Source organism: Pan paniscus, chromosome 3 (genome assembly GCF_029289425.2).
Source record: "Pan paniscus chromosome 3, NHGRI_mPanPan1-v2.0_pri, whole genome shotgun sequence".
Taxonomy (NCBI): Eukaryota; Metazoa; Chordata; class Mammalia; order Primates; family Hominidae; genus Pan; species Pan paniscus.
In genome coordinates, this window is record NC_073252.2 from 62,317,860 (window position 1) to 62,340,218 (window position 22,359).

A 22,359-nucleotide genomic window follows, 5' to 3' on the forward strand; every position below is an offset into this window, starting at 1 on the left:
GATCTTACTATTTGCCTCTGATAAAACACCACAGAGTTGAACAGATAAGCATCCTGTTGTTTTAAGACTCACTAAAGAAATGTTTAAAGGTGAGTTTTCATTTTTATGGTCTCTCCCTGTTACATTGTCTATGTTATTTATAAAATTCATCTTGGCTAGTATTCTATAAATATGTATTAAATAAATAAAAAAGAAATCAGAGGCCGGGCGCAGTGGCTCACACCTGTAATCCCAGCACTTTCGGAGGCCGAGGCCGGCAGATCACTTGAGGCCAGGAGTTCCAAACCAGCCTGGCCAACGTGATGAAACCTCGTCTCTACTAAAAATACAGAAATTAGCTGGGCATGATGGTGCATGCCTGTAATCCCAGCTACTTGAGAGGCTGAAGCAGGAGAATCACTTGAACTCTGGAGGTGGAGGTTGCAGTGAGCCAAATTACGCCACTGCACTCCAGCCTGGGTGACATAGTGAGACCTCATCTCAAAAAAAAAAAAAAAAAAGAAAGAAAGAAAAGAAAAGAAATTGGAATGTATTTTCAAACATGCTGTATTAGCTACAAATATCAGAATATACAAAGGACCACTGAGTCAAACAGATAAGACCAAAAAGTAGATCTCCTTTACCACCGGTTACTCCCTAGCGAATTGCCTTGTTTATTTTCTTCATAACAATTGTCACAATGTGAAATGATCATCTGTTTACTTGTTTACTTTCTCCCTCTCCACCACCTGATGAAAATATAATGTTCATAAGTAAGTGCAAGAGTTTAGGTCTATCTTTTTCAATTGCTATATCTTCAGCCACTTTCACTCTGCATGGATCATAGGGTGTTCAGCAGATATTTGTTGAAAAAAAAAAAGAATCAATCAAAAGCAGTGAGCTTCCTACCTCTGTTACTGTAAGAATGAAGCCTCTCCATTCTTCCCCACTTTCTGTGTTCTCTGTCTAAAGTTGAAGACAAAAACAGATAAAGCCAAAGAAGGAAATACATGAGTGATTGAGCATAAAATAAATAATTATGACTGAGCCTAAAAAATAATTCATTTTCTTTTTTTGGCTTAGAACTACTAATGTGTATTTTTTATGAAATATTTCAATACTATTTTCTTTTGTCAGAAGACATACAGCTGTAATCTGTTTGCTTACTTAAAACAAATGAACATGTACAAATTTACTCAAAAAAATTAAATGTTAGAAAACTTACTTTTGCAATATGTCAATTCACAGTTACTCTCTCCATTAGCAGTTAAAATGGACTGGCTTTAAATTCAGGACAACCAAGTTTGATAGTAGTAACTTCCAATTCTTAGCCGTAAATACTAGTACTATGTTATTACTAATAATAACAATACCAGGTCAGGGTTGGTAGCTCATGCGTGTAGTCTCAGCACTTTGGGAGGCTGAGGTGGGAGGATCACTTGAGCTCAGGGGTTTGAGACAGCCTGGGCAACATGGTGAAACCATGTCTCTACAAAAAATACAAAAAATTAGCCTGTTGTGGTGGTGTCAGCTACTTGAGAGGCTAAGGTAAGAAAGTTGCTTGAGCCTGGGAGGTCAAGACTGCAGCCAACATATTTTGAGCACTTTTAGTGGTAGCTACTATTTTAAGCACTTCACAGGTATTACTTGATTTAACCTTCAAGGCAACTTGGCAAAAGGTCTTATTATTTTTGCTTGTTTGATTGTTTTATAGATTTGTTCATTTAACAGATATTTACTAAGTACCTTTAAGTGCTAAGCACTATTCTACACACTGGTTTATATTAGGGAACGAAAAAAAAAACCTTGTTCTCATGGAGTTTAGAGTCTAGCAAGGAATGATAAATAATAAACATAATAGTAAATTTTATAGTGTCGAAAAGAAAGAAATGAGAAAAATTAAAGGTACAGCAGGGTAAGAGAGATTAGGAGTGCAACTAGGGGCATAGGAGAGGAGAAAAAGGTTACCACTGTAATAAAGTGCTCCAGGTAGGCCTTGGTGAGGGGGTTTCATCTGAGAGAAGACTTACTTCCGGGTGAAGAAACAAAGACACAAAAAGGGTAAGTAACTTGCCTATAATCACAATGAATGAATAACTAATGAAACAGCCCAAATTCAGACCCAAGTATCTGACACCAGTCCTGTGCTCTTCACTATCATATCTGCAAATCATCCGGGGAGCTTGCTTAAAATATAGGTTTTGAGTTGGGGGATGGGGGTCCGATCTCCTTAGTACAGGCGATTCCTATTACACGGAAGTTCAGACCAGTGCTTTTCAAGGTCAATCAGTAATCTCCCAGGAAAAGTCTCCGAGTATATCTTATTTAATACAAGTTGTTCTCTTTATGTTATTACCGTGGTTACTGGGTGACTTTTATTGGCTCATTTTGAATGCTGATTCAAGAACAACCTTAGCAAACACCAGGTGGGATCCCTGACTTTGTCAGAGGGCAGGAGTATCTGGTTTCGTGGCGCTTGTATGCTAAACAAGTGAACACGTCTTTTTAAATTCCAATTCAGAAAACTAGGTCTTGGCCAGACGCAAGCAAAAATATTAACAAAGTGTAAGACTTAGCCTGTCTTACAATTTCTCTTTACTTCAGCCACTGGATGTGAAGAATGTTATTTATAACCACAACCCTTTACAGACTACTGTTTCTCCTCGCTCACCTTCAGTTGTACTTCCTCTTTCGGCAAAACAAGGGTGAATTTCGCACAGTTCTTTTCAGTTGAATTCTGCTCAGTAAGGCATGTGAGGTCTACTATGTCTAATTTGTCAACATACTGCAAAGATAAAGGAAGATCACATTATATTATTTCATGGGTAATACACATTAGTTCTAGCAGGAAGCAAAATAAGTAATATCTTCCTTTCAACTAATTAGTACTTTGTATGATATCCTGGTTTTCCTAATCCCAGAGGACATGTGGAAATGTATTATGTGGTGGTGTGCTGAACCTGGCTCACACAGGTTTGCAAAAGCCAATTGTTAAATTTTCAGGAATTTTGCAAGCAAGTTGTTAAACACAGCCATTATTTTAAAAATCGAATTATATAAACATACCAGTAAATAAATTATATTCAAAGCAAAGGTAATTAAAACAAAATTTGTTACATTCTATTTCTATATTTTACTGTTCTCTATGTTCTTAAGGTTATTTACATCTTCATTTCTGTATGGTGAAAATACCATATAATACTGTGCTACTGTGCTTTTCTTCCCAACTACATGCTCCGTGAGGTCATACTGTTAGGTTGAAATCAGCCACAGTGAGGGTATTTTACACCATGCAAATTGGTAAACCTTACAAATCAAGCTTGATTTATTATTTTGTTGATGTCCAGGGGCAGCACTTTTTTTCTGCAAAAGGCCAAACAGTACCATACTTCAGGCACACATACAGCCTGTTGTACATTCCTCATTTTTGTTTTTTCTTTAGAAACACTTTAAACATATGGAGACATTCTTATCTCAAAAACTGAAGAAAATCAGGCCATAGGCCAGATTTGGCCCATCATCCAGATTATTGGCCCTTGGTGTAGGCTTTAAAAAGTAAAGGAAAAAATGTTAATATGCAGATGAGATAGGTTTGTTGTGTCTGAATCTGTTTCACTCTAAATAGAACAAAAATTGACAGAATATTCTTCCAGAATTCAAAAACTATTATCTAATTCAGCAAAGAAATTGCTCACATTTATTGATTTTAATAAATACATGATGTTTTGACATACATCATTTTACTTTCTTTTACTCATTAATGTAAATGAAAATATTAGACAATATTCATGTCAAATATCATATTTAATGATAATAAATTTATTATGGAAAGAGCAGATTTAAATACCATTTAAATCTCCATTTGTCAAATTATGATCGAATTACATTGACAGTTGGTTACCAAGGCAAGAGTTAGGCAAAAATCAAGGAAAGCATTCTGTGAGAATCAATTGTCTGTATGGACATTACAATAAAGACTATTGTGTATTTTTCTAATTGTGTACTATAAATTGTTCATATCAGCAATATTTATAACAAGTTTATGTATATATATATTCATACTTTTTTCCAGAAAGCTATTCAGCATTTACTGCACACCACTGATTATGGCAATCCTATTAAGAAATTCCTATCCTATCCAAGTATAATAAAAATATTTCTTCTGAGAAATTGGTCAATTTCCACTCTCTATATGCAACGGGCTTGCCTTCTAGTAGTAGAAAGAACTACCTGTAGTAAGTATAGTAGGGTTTTTATGATATATATATTTTTACTAAATTAGCCTCATTCTTGAGTTCTTTTTATCTCCTTTTATGTTTCTTTCAATTGTAGCCAATATGACTTATTTTACTGTATATCTGTAAGTCTTATTTTTCTGAGTAAAGTAGGACATAAAAATAGGTATATAATTTTTTTCCAAAGCTATTTCTATATTGATGAGTTTGAGAGAAAGTTTGAGTTGGCCTAGTTATTTTCAATTTAACCATTCCACAATGTATATATATTTTAAAACATCATGATAAACAATTTTATATGTCAATTTTAAAAATAAATACATTCAAAAAATATGGAAGGGAGGTTCAAAGGAAGAAAGAATCTAAAATTAAACAGAAATCTTTTTTCTGAGGGATTGTCTAGATCAAGCTCAGTGAGTTTTGCTGCAACAAAGGAGGAAGCAACAGAGGAAGAGGTGGCAGTTAGTTGGAGTGCAGTAGCCTGATCCATTGATTAGAGGAAAGGAAGTCATATCTCTTTGTTTTTATTTGTATCTTGTGAAGAGGCTTAAAGGTCATCTGTCTAACCTCACTGACATCTGATGGCATCTCTGCCAGGGTATCCTTTCATTAGTCATCCAGTCTGTGTTCAAACATCTCTAACATGGAACTCATGCCTCCTGAGCACCTCTGCCTACTAGCAAGTTTTTTCTTGTATTAAGCCACAACTTTCCTCCAATTTTCATCCATTGTCCTAATCTCTTCTTTCTGGAATAACATGAAACAAATTCAGTGACCCTTTCACACGACTTCCTGACAGCCTTTCAAATATTTAAAGGCAGCTTTAAATTCTTCCCTTTTGTAAGACAAAAATCTACACTTCTCACCTCGTCTATCCCAGTGCTTTCTTCTGAGACTATCACTTTAAAAAGTTCCCAAAAGGTCTGTATACTCTTAACAAAAATTGGTAGATGGGCAATTCTGAGACATTTCATTATAACAATTTCCTCATGGCATGGTGATGAAGAAGGCTGGCTTAGGAGCAAGACCTGGATTGTACCTTTCATATTACCTATCTAACCTTGTACAATTCTTAATCTTTAAACTTCACTAATCTCATCTATAAAGCTGGAATTAAAATAGCACCCATTCTGCAGAGTTGTGAGAATTAAATTAGGCAATGCATGTAAAATGCCTGAATGCTTACTATGTGCCAGCTACTCTCTTAGGTCCTTACATGTACTATCTCATTTAGTTATTTTGAGAACCTTATAAAATGGACTACTATTTTTATTCTGATTTTAGAGATTTGAAGACTGTGTTGGAGATCTTTTGTTTGCTCTTTTAGATTCACTTTTATTCCTTCACCACCCAAGACTCTGCAGCAGGAGAGAGACCTGTATGGACAACATCAAGGGGCTCCGTACCCTTTGAGTTCCTATTGGGTTGGACCACTGGAGAACAGTGGCAGGAGATCAGAAGAGTGAGGGTGGGTATTTATTACCCTACGCAGTTGCTCCCTCAGTCAAAGATCATACTCTCCTTAAGGCAGTCATCTCCATACAATTCACACTACTTTCCCACTCTTTCCTCTGAGTCCTAGGCATGGTAATGAACACTGTTTTAGCCTCAGGATTCTGTACTATCTTTGTAATTTTCCTACACCCTGTTCACTGCTTTGCATATTTATTAAAACTTTATTAAATTCTCTTCAAATTGCCCAATTTGAGATATCTTCTGTTTCCTACCAGTTTCCTGTCTGATAACACTGAGACACAGAGAGGTGGGGTAACTGGCCCAAGATTCTGCAGTTAACAGTGGCAGGGCTAGGACAAACACCCAGGCAGGCTGTCTGAAGAGACCAGGCTCTCGATTATTAAGCTTTACTGCCTCTTGCCATGTAGTAAGTGAGCAAAAATTGTTAGCTCTCTCACTTACTGTGCAATAGAAAAGGTTAGAATAAAAGCTCTTTTATATTTACTGACATCAGTGAGAAATTGGAATGCACAAAAGAGAAATTAATTTTGTAAAATTTATTATGGCATTTGAAAACATTCTACATTACACAGGTTATTTTTCTGTCTCTTTCATTAGATGTTGGCTTCTAATAATGATGTTCTAATTATTAGATGGGCTACTATATCCAGATCCAGAATGTTTATATTTAATCAAGTTACTGGCTCATAAAGTCTCTTATAGTGTTCCAAGGTAGGTAAGCATTTGCCACTAAAATACTATATCTTATTTCTGGAAGAACTGAAGCATACAATCAAAATTTGAAATTAATATGAATAAATAAACCTCAGAATCCCTTTATTGTTATTCTCATGTTTAAGCCTTTAGAAGTCCTGCTTTGTGAAATATGTTTTTGTCTTTTCAGAAAAATTAAATAATGGCTTTGCATGCTCTGGAGATCATTTTGTTCCTTTCCAGTTATAACTGCATGCTACAGCAAGATAAAAAGTGGGAGAAATGGAAGCTATCACTTGGTATTAAGCAATATATGTGCAGATGTCTTGTCAAAAATTTTCACTTTTTAACTGTTTAGTTATCAGAATCAGAAAGAAAATAATGAAAAGTAAAAAACATGAGTCAGTATCTTCTTCGGAATTGCCCAGGAAAATTTACCATCGTTCCTGTGATCATTGGCGGCCCCCACAGATTTAAACTTTATTTTTTGAATGAATTTTACCAGAGCATCTTTATTCTTGGATGGCAGAAAATCCAAAATGAATAATATGCTATGTGACAAGGGTATATTGGGAAACAATGGAATCAGCTCAACATATTTACTTACTATTATACTCTTTTTCTCGGTATAAAAGAAAAGAGTAGTTCCTCTCAACTCTGTCCAGTAATGCTCATACTCCTGTGGGAAAGAAATCATAAACATCATTTCATTAGTGTATATTCAACTATTTTTCTAATAATATTATCCCTTGTAACTTTCTTAATTGCTTGTGTGATATAAGAAGTCTTCTTTATCCTGGATAATTCTAATTTTTATAGCTTAATTTTACATTTAATTCTTTTCATTTTTTGAGATAGGTTCTCTGGTCTCAATATGTCCCCCAGGCTGGACTCTCCAACTCCTGGGCTCAAGCAATTCTTCTGCCTCAGCTTCCCCTCCAAGTAGCTGGGACTACAGGCATATGCCACCATACCTGGCTTAACATTTTATTTCCTTCCTCCCTCCCTCCTTTCTTCCTCCCTCCTTTCTCCCTTCCTTCCTTCCTTTCTCTTTCTTTCTTTCTTTCCTTCTCTCTTTTTCTTTTGTTTTCTTTCTTTTTTCAGAGTCTTGCTCTGTTACCCAGGCTGGAGCATAGTGGTACAATCATGGCTCACTACAGCCTTGAACTCCTGGGCTCAAGCAATCCTCCCACTCCAGCCTCCAGAGTAGCTAGGACTACAGGCCCATGCCACCACTTGATTAAATCATTCTCAAATTTATTTTAGTATAACATTTCAGATAAGGATATACAATCATGTGCCACAAAAAGATCTTTTGGTGGATGACAAACTGCCTATATGATAGTGGTCCCATAAGATACAATGGCGCTGAAAAATTCCTATCAACTGTCAATAATGTTGTAGCACAATGCATGACTCAGGTGTTTGTGGTGATGCTGGCAAACAAACCTACTGCATTTCCAGTCAAACAAAAATATAGGACATATAATTATGTACAGTAAATAATACTTGTTAATGATTAATAAATGACTATGTCACTGGTTTATGTACTTACTATACTATACTTTTTAATCATTGTTTTAGAGTATACTACTTCTACTTTGAAAAAACATAACTAACTGTGAAGCAGCCTCAAGCACGTTCTTCAGGAGGTATTTCTAAAGAAGGCATTGCTATCATAGAGATGACAGCTCCATGCATGTTATTACCCCTAAAGGCCATCCACTGGGGCTGGGCCTGGTGGCTCACGCTGTAATCCCAACACTTTGGGAGGCTGAGGTGGGCGACTCCCTTGAGGCCAGGAGTTCCAGACCAGCCTGAACAACATGGCAAAACCCCATCTCTACCTAAAAATACAAAAATTAGCCAGGCATTGTGACGTGCACCTGTAATCCCAACTACTCAGGGGGCTGTAGCAGAAGAATCACTTGAACCCAGGAGGCAGAGGTTGCAATGAGCCAAGATCATGCAACTGCACTCCAGCCTGGGCGACAGAGCGAGATTCCATCTCACACACACACACACACACACAAAATGGAATAAGATATGAAGGTGGAAGATAATGATATTGATAATCTTGACCCTGCGTAGGCCCAGGCTAATGTATGTGTGTCTTAGTTTTAAACAAAAAGCTTAAAAAGTAAAAAAAAAAAAAAAAAATAAAGAATTTTAAAAATAGAAAAAGCTTATAGAATAAGGATATAAAGAAATAAAATATTTTTGCAGAGCTGTACAATGTGTTTTTGTTTTAAGGTAATGTTATTACAAAAGAGTCAAAAATTAAACAAGTTTATAATGTAAAATAGTTACAGTAAGCTAAGATGAATTTGTTAATGAAAAAGAAAAACATTTTTTATAAACTTAGTGTAGCCTGAGTGTACAGTGTTCATAAAGTCTACAGTAGTATCTGATGATATTCTAGGCCTTCAGATTTACTTACCACTCACTGACTTACCCAGAGAAACTACCAGTCCTGCAAGCTCCATTTGTGGTAAGTGCCCTATACAGGTATACCATTTTTTCTTTTATACCATATTTCTACTCTGCTTTTGCTATGTTTAGATATGTTTAGATAAACAAATACTTATCATTGTGTTACAATTGCCTACAGTATTTAATACAATAACATGCTATACAGGTTTGTAGCCAAGAAGCAATAGGCTATATCATATAGCCTAGGTGTGTAATAGGCTATACCATCTATGGTTGCATAAGTATACTCTGTGATGTTCACACAATGATGAAATCACCTAACAATGCATTTCTGAGAATATATCCCCATTGTTAAGTGACTCATCACTGTAATTTGATTTGTGTTTAAATAGTTCATTTTCTAAAACTTTCCTCATTGATTTAAGACTTTTTATGCAATTTCAGTGGAAGCCTACCCATGTCAGATGGACCAGTGAAGGGCCCAGCATAGGAAAAGCATATAATATCTACCTTCTAGGACAGATGAAATAATTTAATGAATTAATACATGTAAAGCACTTAGCAGAGTACATGGCTCATAGTTGGGGTTCAATAAATAGTATATATTATTGACAGATCAAGAAAATGTGAGAAATTGATAATTTAACACCATCAAAGCTGAACTTTAAAATCCAAATCTTATTGATGTGGTGAATATTTAATTATTAATACATTCATATTACTCTAGATTCTACAGAAATATGACTTTTGAAGTTTAAAATATTTAAATAACCTAGTTAAACTCCCATTTCATTCAATTAAGTTTATTTAAATGAATATGAAGAGTGACTATATTACAAAAGAATGGCAAGTAAATTTTAAAAATAAAATCCTTTCACATCTAAAGATTTACTTTCATATGCAGCTTTTCCCAAAAGTGTGTTTTTAAAAATTCCTGTTATTTTAATAAACATGTTAATCATTCCTTCCTTTATGGTTTGATAAGCTGATGTTTTACAACTTATTGAACCATCATGATATTGGCGATTAATATAAGAAAGTTATATAAAGGGTTTTCTCTTTTATTGTGCATGTGAAGATACTTTGTCTTATGGTATTTTGTGTCTCTTCAATATTAACATATCCTTTATGTTTTTTAACCAGTAAAATGTTTGTTGACTCTTCAGAATTTGTATGCTTATTTTCTCAAATAATGACAACTCTATAACTCAATTTTGCTTTTAATTCCCTGGCTACCAGGAAGCTCAAGATTAAATTCATTTTGAACTACAATCACCATTTTTTTCTTATGCTCTTGGTAGAACTCTTTTCTTTCTTTGTCTTCATGCCTAATAAGATAATATATGAGTTAGCTTCTCCCATGTAACAAGTCACCCTATAACTTAGTGGACTAAAATAAGCAAATGATTTCTATTTCTCACCATTCTATGGTTGGCTGATGGCCTTTCTGATCTGGGCTTGCTTGGCTATGGCTGAATGGTCTAAGGTGGCCTCACTTACTTGTCTAGGGTCTTAGCTGGGAAGGCAGGAATGACTGGGAAGGGAGGGACAACTGGAGTCTCACTCTATCCATTCTTTTATCCAGTCAGCTAGCCTAGACTTGACACATGTTGGCAGAAGGATTACCAGGAACAAGAGAGAGCAAAACCCAATGGGCAAGCTTATTCTAAGACTTTGCTTGTGTCACATTTACCAACACATGTCACATAACCCAATCCAGATTCAAAGGCTAGAAAATTATTGTTTGCTGTAAGTTCAATTTTGAAACATAAAATAAAGATTAGAGAAATAGATTCAGCCTCTTTATAGGATGAGCAGAAAAGTCATATTTCAAAGAGAGGTACGTACAGTAAGACTTGAACAAATTGGTAGTGTGACTGCAGCAATCAACCTCAGGGGCACATTGGAATTTGGGACAAGGTATCTTTGTTCAAGCCCTGCTGTGTTTTCACTCTATCCTCCCCCCAGTTGAGAACTGGTTATAACATGCAATGAACCTGCTGATGCCTCTTGAACCAAGGAACAAATTACCATAGAAAAGAACAATCAAAAGGGCATATTATTGAAGGATCAGCCAATAAATGGTCCTCAAAGAAGTAGTTATAAAACTAGGCAAAGAGATTCTCTCTCGTCTGAAATCCAGATGCCCAATATATACCTGATACGTCTCAGTCAAGCAGTTTAATGACAAGAAAACACATCTTAATTTCAACCCCATCCAAAGTCTTTTCTTTCCTTCTTTTTATATAGGATGTAAAGTGTTATTGCTATAACAGTATCCCTTTACCTGTCTTTCTACCACTTTCTTATACTTTCTAATCTATTAATCTACTCTATTTTTATTTTATTTTATTTTTTGATGGAAGTCTCACTCACTCTGTGGCCCAGGCTAGAGTGCAGTGACGTGATCTTGGCTCACTGCAACCTGCTCCCCTCTGGGTTCAAGCGATTCTCCTGCCTCAGCCTCCCCAGTAGCTAGGACTACAGGCATGTGCCATCATGTCCAGCTAATTTTTATATTTTTAGTAGAGACGGAGTTTCACCATGTTGGGCAGGCTGGTCTCTAACACCTGACATCAAGTGATCTGCCCATTTCAACCTCCCAAAGTGCGGGGATTACAGGCATGAGCTACCGTGTCCAACCTACTTTCGAATCTATTCTGCTCAGTACTGCCAGGGTGAATTATTTCCTTTGCAGAGAGTAGGACTGAGTATCTAATAGGTGTGTTTGGGAGGCAGCAAGCTCAGCTCAGCCCCTTCCTGTCCTCTCTCAGCTCAGTCTACCAGGAGAGAGTGAGTGTACTGCTCTGTTCCCTGCCATGTGGCAAAGGGCCTCCAAGAGGTTGAGAAGTTGCTAATATATACTAGCACTGTGATCAGATAGCCGTTCTGTAAAAAACCATATGGGAGTGACTAGTTTTTTTCACTCTGTTAAAAAAAACTTGTACTTTCTCAATCTGACCTATAATTACATAACAAAATAATTAAAATTTATCTTGCAAGTTGTTTTGTTTCTTTGCTTATCCGACCAACTCTTTTTAAGGCTTCCCCACCCTGCATTAATGGTAAGCCTCTGCAATGAAAGGAGTAAATCAAGGCTCTCCTGTGTTTTGGAGCTGGGAAGCAGGTGAGGAACAGTGCAGGAGGAGATGGGAATGTAGAGAAATGCATACTGTTCCGAGAACTTTATCATCTGTGTAGTTTGTTTGTTTGTTTGTTTTGAGATGGAGTCTCCTGTCACCCAGGGTGGAATGCAGTGGTGTGATTTTGATGTCTGCTCACTGAAACCTCTGCCTCCCAGGTTGAAGCCATTCTCCCACCTCAGCCTCCCAAGTAGCTGGGATTACAGGCACATGCCACCATGCCTGGCTAATTTTTGTATTTTTAGTAGAGACAGGGTTTCACCATGTTGGCCAGGCTGGTCTCGAACTCCTGACCTCAAGTGATCCACCCGCCTCAGCCTCCCAAAGTGTCATTTGTGCAAGTTTACTAAAGTATGGCTTCTAAGATCTAGTCCAACTCCAGGATTGTATGATTCCTGGAGGAAAAAAATACAAGAGAAAACCCTGAAGTCAAAGCCTACCACTCTGTTAATCTTCCTAATCAGCCTCATAACTACAGTATTACCCTGCCATAAGGTATAAAAACTAGTATTACTGATAGCCAGTAAAGGTTTATTGAATTCCCTCTGTATGTACATGCAGACCTCCACTGCACTATTGAGAAAAATTATAGAGGTGTTCAGTCTCAAAAGAATGATATGAATTGGGTAAAGTTAAATAGGGAAAAATGGGAGTTTTACAGGTAAGCAAACGTATATACTTGTGGAAAGGATTAAGGATTTATTAAATGGGGGGAAAAGCAAGTATAAAGGCACTGAGCTGAAAGCAAAGGCAGCCCTGGAGGAAAAGTAAGGTTACAAATAGCATTAGACCATGTGAACTGCAACCACAGCTGCAAACCTAAGGACAGACCAAACTTATATTCAGTATGCAGAGACTTACAGGTCACAATCTTGATTTCATTTCGATAAGATGTAATAAATACACATATAATCTGAGTCATTTATAAATATCAATCTCAATAAACAACATCTAGGTACCTATTCATATCTAGAGAAATACTTAAAAATTAAAAAAATTAATTTGGAAGGACATATCTTTGGAATGAAGCACACATTTCTTTTTTTTTTTTTAACAATCGTTTGTGTGAAATCATTGATGTAAGAAAAGAGGCTGAAATAAGACTTCTGAATTTATCACTAGCTTAACTAGGAAACCTACAATCAAATGGAATTAGAATTTGAGTTTTAGAAGCAGCATAGTCAAGTGCGTCACAATCAAATCCAAGCTAGCCTCCTTAATGGAAGAGGAACCTTGAATAACCTCTGTGGCCAGAACTCACTCATTTGTTTATTTGGAGTTGTTGTTTTAGAGAGACAGGGTCTCGCTCTGTTGCTCAGGCTGGGGTGCAGTGATGCAATCATAGCTCACTGCAGCCTCGAACTCCTGGGTTCAAGTGATCCTCCCACTTCAGCCTCCCGAGTAGCTGGGAATACAGGGTGTGCCACCACGCCTGGCTAATTTTTTGATTTTGTAGAAATGGGGTTTCGCTATGTTGCCTAGGCTGATCTCCAACTCCTGGCCTCAAGCAATCCTCCTGCCTTGGCCTCCATAAGTGCTGGGATTACAGGGATGAGCCAGCATGCCCCACATACTCACTCATTTGTGAAGTGAATAAAATAATTTCTACCCAGAAGAGTTACTGTAAGGATCAGAGTGACAGAACACTAAGAGCCTAGAATGGTATCCATTATATGTTATACCTCAAAAGGTTGCATTCATTATTATATAGTCCACTTAGTCATTGGAGCAACCTATTCAGCTATGCAAGAGAGTAATTATTCTTTTTAGAAAGGAGAGAACAGATTTAAAAATGTGAAGGAATCGCCCAATTCTAGAATTGGACTGATACTTTTATCTCTTGACTCCCCAGTGCTCTTTTCTCATTAATACAACTAGCAAAAATGAATTAACTAGCAAAAATGAATTACAGTGCAAGCTCCAGTTAAGTTTCTCTTCCTCTGTCCCCAATAAAAAGCTCTCATTCTTTGTTTTTGTGAGCAAGTAAAGTACATTTACCTAAGGAAGAATGTTGTATAGTGGTCTCCAAAATGGGATGCATAAATTCCAAAGGTGTGCAAGATGATCCATTGGGAGAGAAAATTTTAGAATATTTAATTATATTTTATTTCATATTTCTTAATTCATTTTTTATATATCAAATAATTTACATGGATTAATAGTACGGGAATATATATATTTATAATTTCCAAATGAATTAATATTCTTTTTGTTTGTTTGTTTTTGAGATGGAGTCTCCCTCTGTTGCCCAGGTTGGAGTGCAATGGCGCAATCTCGGCTCCCTGCAAGCTCCGCCTCCTGGGTTCACGCCATTCTCCTGCTTCAGCCTCCTGAGTAGTTGGGACTACAGGCGCCCACCACCTCGCCCGGCTAATTTTTTTTTTTTTTTTTTTTTTTTAGTAGAGACAGGGTTTCACCTTGTTAGCCAGGATGGTCTCAATCTTCTGACCTCGTGATCCGCCCGCCTCGGCCTCCCAAAGTGCTGGGATTACAGGCGTGAGCCACCACGCCTGGCTGAATTAATATTCTTATATTAGGGATCTGTGCTCAAAATGTTTTCCTGAAAGGAGTGTGTTATTTTAAAATTTGGAGATTACTGCCATAGAGAACTGTGTGTGAGCACAACTTAGCCCTACAAAATTTCCTTTTTTTTTTGAGACGGAGTTTCGCTCTGTCACCCAGGCTGGAGTGCAGTGGCACGATCTTGGCTCACTGCAACCTCCGCCTCCCGGATTCAAGCGATTCTCCTGCCTCAGCCTTCCGAATAGCTGGGACCGGGCCTGGCCCACACACACTGTTTTTTTTTACTTTAGCACATCACAGATTGAAGAAATTATGAGACGTTGCCCAAACTATCTCTTATTTTCTTTCTTTTTCTTTTCTTTCTTTCTCTCTTGCTTTTTTTTTTTTGACAGAGTCTCGCTCTATTGCCAGGCTGGAGTGCAGTGGCGCGATCTCGGCTCACTGCAACCTCTTACTCCCAGGTTCAAGTGATTCTCCTGCCTCAGCCTCCCGAGTAGCTGGGACCACAGGTGCGTGCCACCATGCCCTGCTAATTTTTGTATTTTTAGTACAGACGGGGTTTCACCATGTTGAACAGGTTGGTCTCCATTTCCTGACCTCGTGATCCGCCCACCTGGGCCTCCCAGAGTGCTGGGATTACAGGCATGAGCCACCGCTCCCGGCCCACCCACACTCTCTCTTATTTTCAAACGGTCCCAGAAAAAATGAGAAATTTTCCCATTTGTAAGAACTGCGATGCCAATGGTATTCCACTGTGGCATTTAACAGCTTTGATAATAAACACATATTCCTGGTTAATTCAGAATCCTAGTGCTGTGGCTTAAATAAATCTTCCCACATTATCTTTTCCATAAAGATTATGTGTTTTTCATGGGTTCTTGACCTCAGATTTAGAAACCTTCTAGAATTGCATGCAAAGTGGTATACGTTGTTACATTTTCCTGGGGAAAAGCTCTTTAAATACTTAAAAGTGCCCCACAAAAAATAGCTAAGAAGCACCTCTCAGCATTTAATGCCTTTATAGACCAGGTTACTCTTCAGTTATATTTTTTCTAGTTTAAATGTTCTGAATGACTTTGGCAGAGACCCAACTTTACATTCTGCAGAGCCTCTCACCTTCCTCTAGCCAATCAGCTCCAAAGATTACTTGGCTATATACCTTTGGCTCACCTTCTGTTCAAAGATTCCCTGGCACTTTGCTGCCAATTGCTTGGAAATTCCACTTATTTTCCTTAGATTTTTCTCATAGCTTCTATTTTCAAGTACTCTAATTATCACCATGCTCACTCTCCTTGGAGTCATATTACTTGCAGACCTCAAACTAATTTTAGTACCTGAATAAGAGTATGATAAGTGATGAAAGGGTAAGAGAATGAATCTAACCTTTAGTGTGAGCCAGGTGTTTTACATATGCTATCCCTTTAATCCCTGAAACCACCACATAAGTAGGTATTATTGTCATCCTCTTGCTCTCTTCTCCCTGACATACAAGTAAAAAGGTACTTTGTGGTCTAACTCAGAGGCCCATGCCTGTAATTCTAGCACATTGGGAGGCCAAGGTGGGCAGGTTGCTTGAGCCCAGGAGTTTGAGACCAACCTGAACAACGTGATGGAACCCTGTCTCTATAAACCATACAAACGTTAGCCGGGTGTGGTATGCGCTTGTAGTCCCAGCTACTCAGGAGGCTGAGGCAGGAGAATCACCGGAGCCGGGGATGTCAAGGCTGCATGACTAGTGATTGCACCATTGCACTCCAGCTTGGGCAACAGAGGAGACACTGTCACACACACACACACACACACACACACACACACACACACACACAAAGATACTTTACTATAAATTCAAATAGAAACACAAGTTAATTTCATTGGAAATATTTATGCCTATAGGTATTCATTCTGCTTCAAAGAATGCTTTCTAAGAGAAGGTAAACAGTAGAAATTTGGTAAGGAAGACATCATTCCTACTATATTAAGCCTCCTGAAAATAAAATCTTTGTGTTTTTTTCCATATTCTCCAGAAATGAGTGATGCTTGGTGCATAGGAGGCACACAATAAATGTTGAGTGAATAAATTGATTGAACACCTACTGAATCCTAGAATGTACCTTAGGAGGCAAGTAGCAAGTAGTATACTCTCTTATAGTTGAAACAGTCTCAAGGAGATTGAGTAACTTGCACAAGATCACAAGCTATAAGTGGCAAAACCATCAGATAAAGACACTCTAAAATTCTTATTCTTTCTGCTAACCATACCAATGACATGTCTTCTTTAAGCATTTAAAAAAAACTGCTATCATAAACAGTTATTATAAATACCTTGGAAAACATTCAATGAACAACCCGATTTAAATTACTAATTAGAATTTTTTTTTCTCAACTTCCCTTTCCTGGCAAAGTGTGACTATGTGGCTTACCTGTGGTGACAAGATTGAATTTACATTAAAAGCATATAGGATCAATCTAAAAAATTCTAATATAACTGAAAGGTAATTATTTATGCATGTTTAACATCCATAACAGAATACAAATTACCATGTCTTTACTCTCAAATAGTAAATGATCTGATTATATATGTAAGAAATGTGAATATGCTATTATAGATTTTTCATATATATAATTTTTCCACAAGTATTCATAAATCCTCAGAAAATATATTTTAGCATCATTAAACATTTCTGATGGAATTTCTGGAAACCTTAAAATTTTTCTAGTTTTAGTCAGTATACAGTTTCATAAAATTTGACCTAAGTTAATGATTTTTTTCTTTAATAACAGGCAATTTTCGGCTTATTTCTCTAATTAATTTCAAGTCATCCATAATTACTGTTTTAAAAGTAATGATTTTAACTAACTATAAGTTTTAATTATTACATTTAAAAATACAGAATGCTTCATGGATTTTCTTAGAGCAAAGGTATTTATGTAGCTTAGTGTACTTAATACCCACAGTAGTACCCCCAAAATTAAAAGTCACTATCTTGAATAGTATTTTAGAACACATAACTATATATAATGTTAAACAGTATGAACTTTGTCATTTTAACAATTTTTACAAAAGCCATTTTTAATAATTTGATCATTATAAACTTCAAATGACTCAGAACAGGAGCAGGTTTAATTTTAATCATGATATCATTTTATCTTAATGGTACATGTCATCATTGAAGCATAGCAATAAATTGTGGAGAAAATACAAGAAACATTTTATCTCCCAAGCCAAAATCTTTTGTGATATTTAAATAAATTCTTTGGAAATTTAGCTTATTGACTTTTTTATATTAGTGCCTTAATATTACAACCTGTTATTATACATATTATATATGTGTATACATACAGGTTTAAGCCAGACATTGTATTTAAATTATGAAAAATTGGAATCATTTTTCTGAGCTCAAAGAAGAGAAGATGATTTAATTTCAACAGAAACAAGGAGGTCTTAACACATCACATCACCATGAAATAAATATTAAATTAAAACAGAAGTCTTAGGTTTAACATTATCATCTATAGACTCACCCGGTATCCTGACCTCTTGATTAATAAAAAACCTTCAAAGTACAAAGGTAGAGCAGTAATCTTTAACCTTTCCTGGAAGATCCTGCGAGGGGCTGGTTTTGGGGGCTTCTTAGCCATCATACCCCTCTCTTTGGTGTGTGGTTTGGTTTCTCGTTTCAAACAAAATGAAATCTTCCTTCTGTGAGAGGAAAAGGCAACTGTTCAAAGAGGAAGTCCCAAATTGCTTTTTAACCACCAACACTACCACCAACAGGACACACACACACACAGACGCACACACACACACACACACACACTTTTTTTTCCATTACTTTTTGTGAGGTAAGAAAGAACAGATGTAGACTGACTTTCAGAGGGCAATCTCTGGGTAATCCACATGTGCTTAGATTTAAAGCGCAAAATAAACAGAAGATTAACATCACCAGAAGATGAAAGAAACAGGTGTAGAGATTGTGAACTTTAGGGGAGATATCAAGAACACAGTTATTCTTTCTATCTTTGTTTTTGTTTATTGGTGTCCATTTTTATTTGCAGAAGACGTGACTTGAATAAACTCTGCTTCATTATAATTACTTCATAGAATAATTTTATTAGTACTACTTCTGTTGGTTAAATATTTTAGGGTCAAGTTTTGTGTAAATAAAAAAATAGTTGTATCTCATGCTCATTTGATGCTTCACTAAATATAAACCACAATTATGGGAACACGGAATATGGAATTTTTTTCTTTTTTCTTTCTTTCTTTTTTTTTTTTTTTTGCCAGTAGATATTCCAAGTACATGAGTTCCCAATGAATATTTAGTGCTATGTTTTGAATGTGTCCTCCAAAATTTATGTGTTAGAAACTTAATCCCCAATGCAACAGTGTTTAGAAATGGGACTTTTAGAAGGTGATTAAGTCATGAGGCCTCTGCCCTCATGAATGAATGAATGAATTAATGCTGTGGGAGTGGGTTTCTTTCTCTTTTTTCAGAGGCAGGGTCTTGCTCTGTTGCCCAGGCTGGAATACACTGGTGCAATCACAGCTCACTGCAGCCTTGACCTCTCAGGCTCAAACAATCCTCAAACATCAGCCTCCTAAGTAGCTGGGACTACAAGGCACGCGCCACCACTCCTAGCTAACTTTTTCATTTTTTGTATAGACAGTATCTCCCTATGTTGCCCAGGTTGGTCTCAAACTCTTGGGCTCAAGCGATTCTCCTGCTGTGGCCTCCCAAAGTGCTGGGATTACAGGTGTGAGCCATTGCACCTGGCCTGGAAGTGGGTTTTTAATAAAATCAAGTTTGGCACTTTCTCACATGCTATCACCCTCTCTTGCTCTTCTATCTTCTGCCATGGAATGATGCCGCATGAAGGTCCTCATCAGATGCTGGCCGTGTTCTTTGACTTCCAGACTCCAGAACCATGAGCCAAATACATTTCTGTTCATTATAAATTACCAGTCTGTGGCATTCTGTTACAGCAACACAAAGGAGTCTAAGATATTTGGCAAAAAAATATCTGGCAGAGAAAGCTGTAAGTTTTCAAACTTTTATTTTGTTCTTTTGTGCTTTCTGAGCTGCAGACCATTGATACTATGATTCATGGATGGAGTTCCCACAGTTATCTAGTGAGATTTATAAAGCTATACTGGGGCCAAAGTGCACTCAATGGTTGCATGTAGGAAATGGTCCTTAAGAGATTGGATTTGGCGTAGCACAGTGCAGGAAATGATGGGAGAAATGAATACTAGAAGGAATTTTGATTTGTCTTACAGGGGTCCTAAGAATTTCTACCATTGCCTATTTCACACTCAGTATTTCAGAACTACTCTAGATTTAGAACAGCCTGGGCCCAGTGAGACCAGCCTATTATTAGAAATCAAAGCAAGTCAGGAGTCTTCAGTCTGATTCTCCTTTCCTAATGGAGAGACTGCATGGTTTTCTCCACCAGTATGGGTCCCACTGATCCTGCAGCTGTAGATATGGGATGACAAATTGTCTACAAAGTGAGGTAGAACAATACAGACTGATTATCAGTAAGTTAGAGAAGAGTGTTCAGATGTATTATCAAAATGAAAACAGCTCAAGACAGAAATAGGGAGTTGAAGATCCAAAATGACTGCTTTGCTTTTGTAAGTTTAGACCTGCTTCTTGCTACCCAACCTTCAAATAATAAAATATAAGTCCAACTGAATTTTTTGAGGCAAAAACCATAACTATTTTTTAGTTTCGGTATACTAAGAAAGTGACTTGAATAACAGGAAAACCTCCTGATTGAATATATGACCTAATCCACTTTCTTGGCAGCTGTTAGTTGTTGTAATACAGGGGGGAAGTGAAAGGAGGGATTAAGAATTGAAAAATGAAAAGAAGCAAGGATAAAGAAAGAATGCTGGGAATCATCAGTGATTACGCACTGACTTTATGGTCAGAAAGTTTCATAGGTGAGAGAAAATAATACCTCTAAAAAAATGTAAAGGGGATTTTTTGTTGTTGTTGTTAAATAAGCACTTAGTTTTTTTTTTTTGCCTTTAAAAAAAATAAGCAACAATTTAAAAACAGCTAATCAGACACAGTAAGTTACTTTGGTCTGCTGATTTGTTCATCAAATTCATTTTTAATATACCAAGAATCAAATTATATCTCCCTGAAAAAGACTACAAAATGCAAAAATCTTGCTTAAACAATATTAACAAGTTAGTCCTGTCTGCAATGACTAGTGTCATTGCACCACTGCACCATTACAATGGAAATCCTCTTACAGATACCTCAAGTCTTAGGCAGTGAAGAATAAATTTGTAGGTAAGGAAATATAGTAGAAAATATGTTTGGACATAGGGCATAAACTAATTTTGCTACTAACCAGCTCTTGAGACCTTGAACAAACCACTTGACTCCTCTGGTATCATAGCTTCCTCACCTATACAAGGAGGCGATGGACTACATGACTTATTGTTTGAAGAGTTGCAAAAGGCTTTTAAGTAGTCTCCTAGTTTCCACTCTTTTTCTTCTTTGATTCATTTAAAATTCAACCTAATCAAGATATTCCCCTACTGAAAAGACTTTAAAGGATTCTCATTGCTTTTGAGATTCCTTTTTAAATATTTTTTATTGAACACTAAATACTTATTGAATACCAACAATGGGCTCAAGCATGGCACGTTGGTCCTTTATAGCAGGGCCCTTTTAAATAATAACTCCTCAAAATACCCTTTGCTCTGGTAATTTCATTTAGTCTCAGTTGCCTGAATACCCTATGATCTTCCCTGTCTCCTCATACCTTTTCCGTCACTGTACTCTGCTTAGATGCCCCTCCTTCTCTTTGTTTATATGGTAATGTCCTACTCGTCCTTCAAGGCCCAGGCTGAATCTATCCTTAATTCTGAACATTTCCTAATTTCCTGAAGCTTTCTTCACCCCCACAAAAAAAAAAGTTATTACTCTCATTTCTGCTTTCCCAAAGCACTTTGCACGATTTCTTTCTTATAGTATTTGTCCTGTTGTAGTTATTTGTATACATTGAGTATCAACAAGAAACAGTTTTTCCAAAGGAAAGATTGTGTTGAAGTAGGGGTTGGTTATAAGTAGATTGCAATATCATATATTTACTGAATAGCTTCTAGCTAAAAAATATGATTCTAGTTTGGAGAATTATTAGCTTCCATTGTGACAGGAGTTTCCTTTTCTCTGATATATGTGACCATTGGTTGACATATGATTCTTGTGTCGCCTTGTAGAACAATCATGTTACTATTAAACTATTGGAGCCCAACATTACAGCCATCAGTAGCATCTGTGTCACAGAAGATTGTTACAAATCAGGTTTTATGGCAAATATAACTTAACAACTTTGGGTGAAGTATAAGATTTAACTCATATAAACCAAAATCTCAGTGCTGTATTGACTCCTCTATGTTATAAGGTCATCTGAGTAAAAATCCACATTTTTTACAATAATTGAGGATCTCTAAAATACTTTTCTATCCATTTATTAGTACTGAATCAATCAAATCAACCAACCCTGCTCCAGTACTTCCACATTGCTGACCTTTGTTTTGCTTAATACTTACTGATGATTTATTGCCATATGCATTATAATTTGCGGCAGTATATTTCTAAGATATTTTAATTGAATACATTTATTTTTGCAACTCATACCTGAAGAATACAGCTTTAATTGTAACCATTGTGTGAAATACTTATAGCTTATCAATGGCTGGTATGAATCCAATACAATCTTTATTATGAGTAAATTTTTCATTACTATTGATAGAGTTAAGCCACATTTTCTTTTTCTTTTCTTTTCTTTTTTTGAGACTGAGTCTTGCTATGTCGCCCAGACTGGAGTGCAGTGGCATGATCTCAGCTCATTTC

The 22,359-nt window shown here is 36.6% G+C and overlaps 2 protein-coding genes across 5 annotated transcripts in view; one reads left to right on the forward strand and one right to left on the reverse strand.

The window, feature by feature from the left end:
- The window catches only part of STAP1 (signal transducing adaptor family member 1), a 53,016-nt gene extending 32,499 nt beyond the window's left edge, over positions 1–20,517 (reverse strand). For both annotated transcript variants that reach the window (XM_034958719.3, XM_003815808.6), the window contains exons 1-4: positions 18,005–20,517; positions 6,991–7,062; positions 2,651–2,764; positions 889–945 (exon numbers count right to left, since the gene is read on the reverse strand). In XM_034958719.3, coding sequence (XP_034814610.1) covers positions 889–945; positions 2,651–2,764; positions 6,991–7,062; positions 18,005–18,124 — 363 coding nt within the window. In that variant the 5' untranslated portion in view covers positions 18,125–20,517. The remainder of the gene's footprint in view (positions 1–888; positions 946–2,650; positions 2,765–6,990; positions 7,063–18,004) is intronic.
- The window catches only part of CENPC (centromere protein C), a 269,756-nt gene that overhangs the window by 123,917 nt on the left and 123,480 nt on the right, over positions 1–22,359 (forward strand). The window lies entirely within an intron of this gene.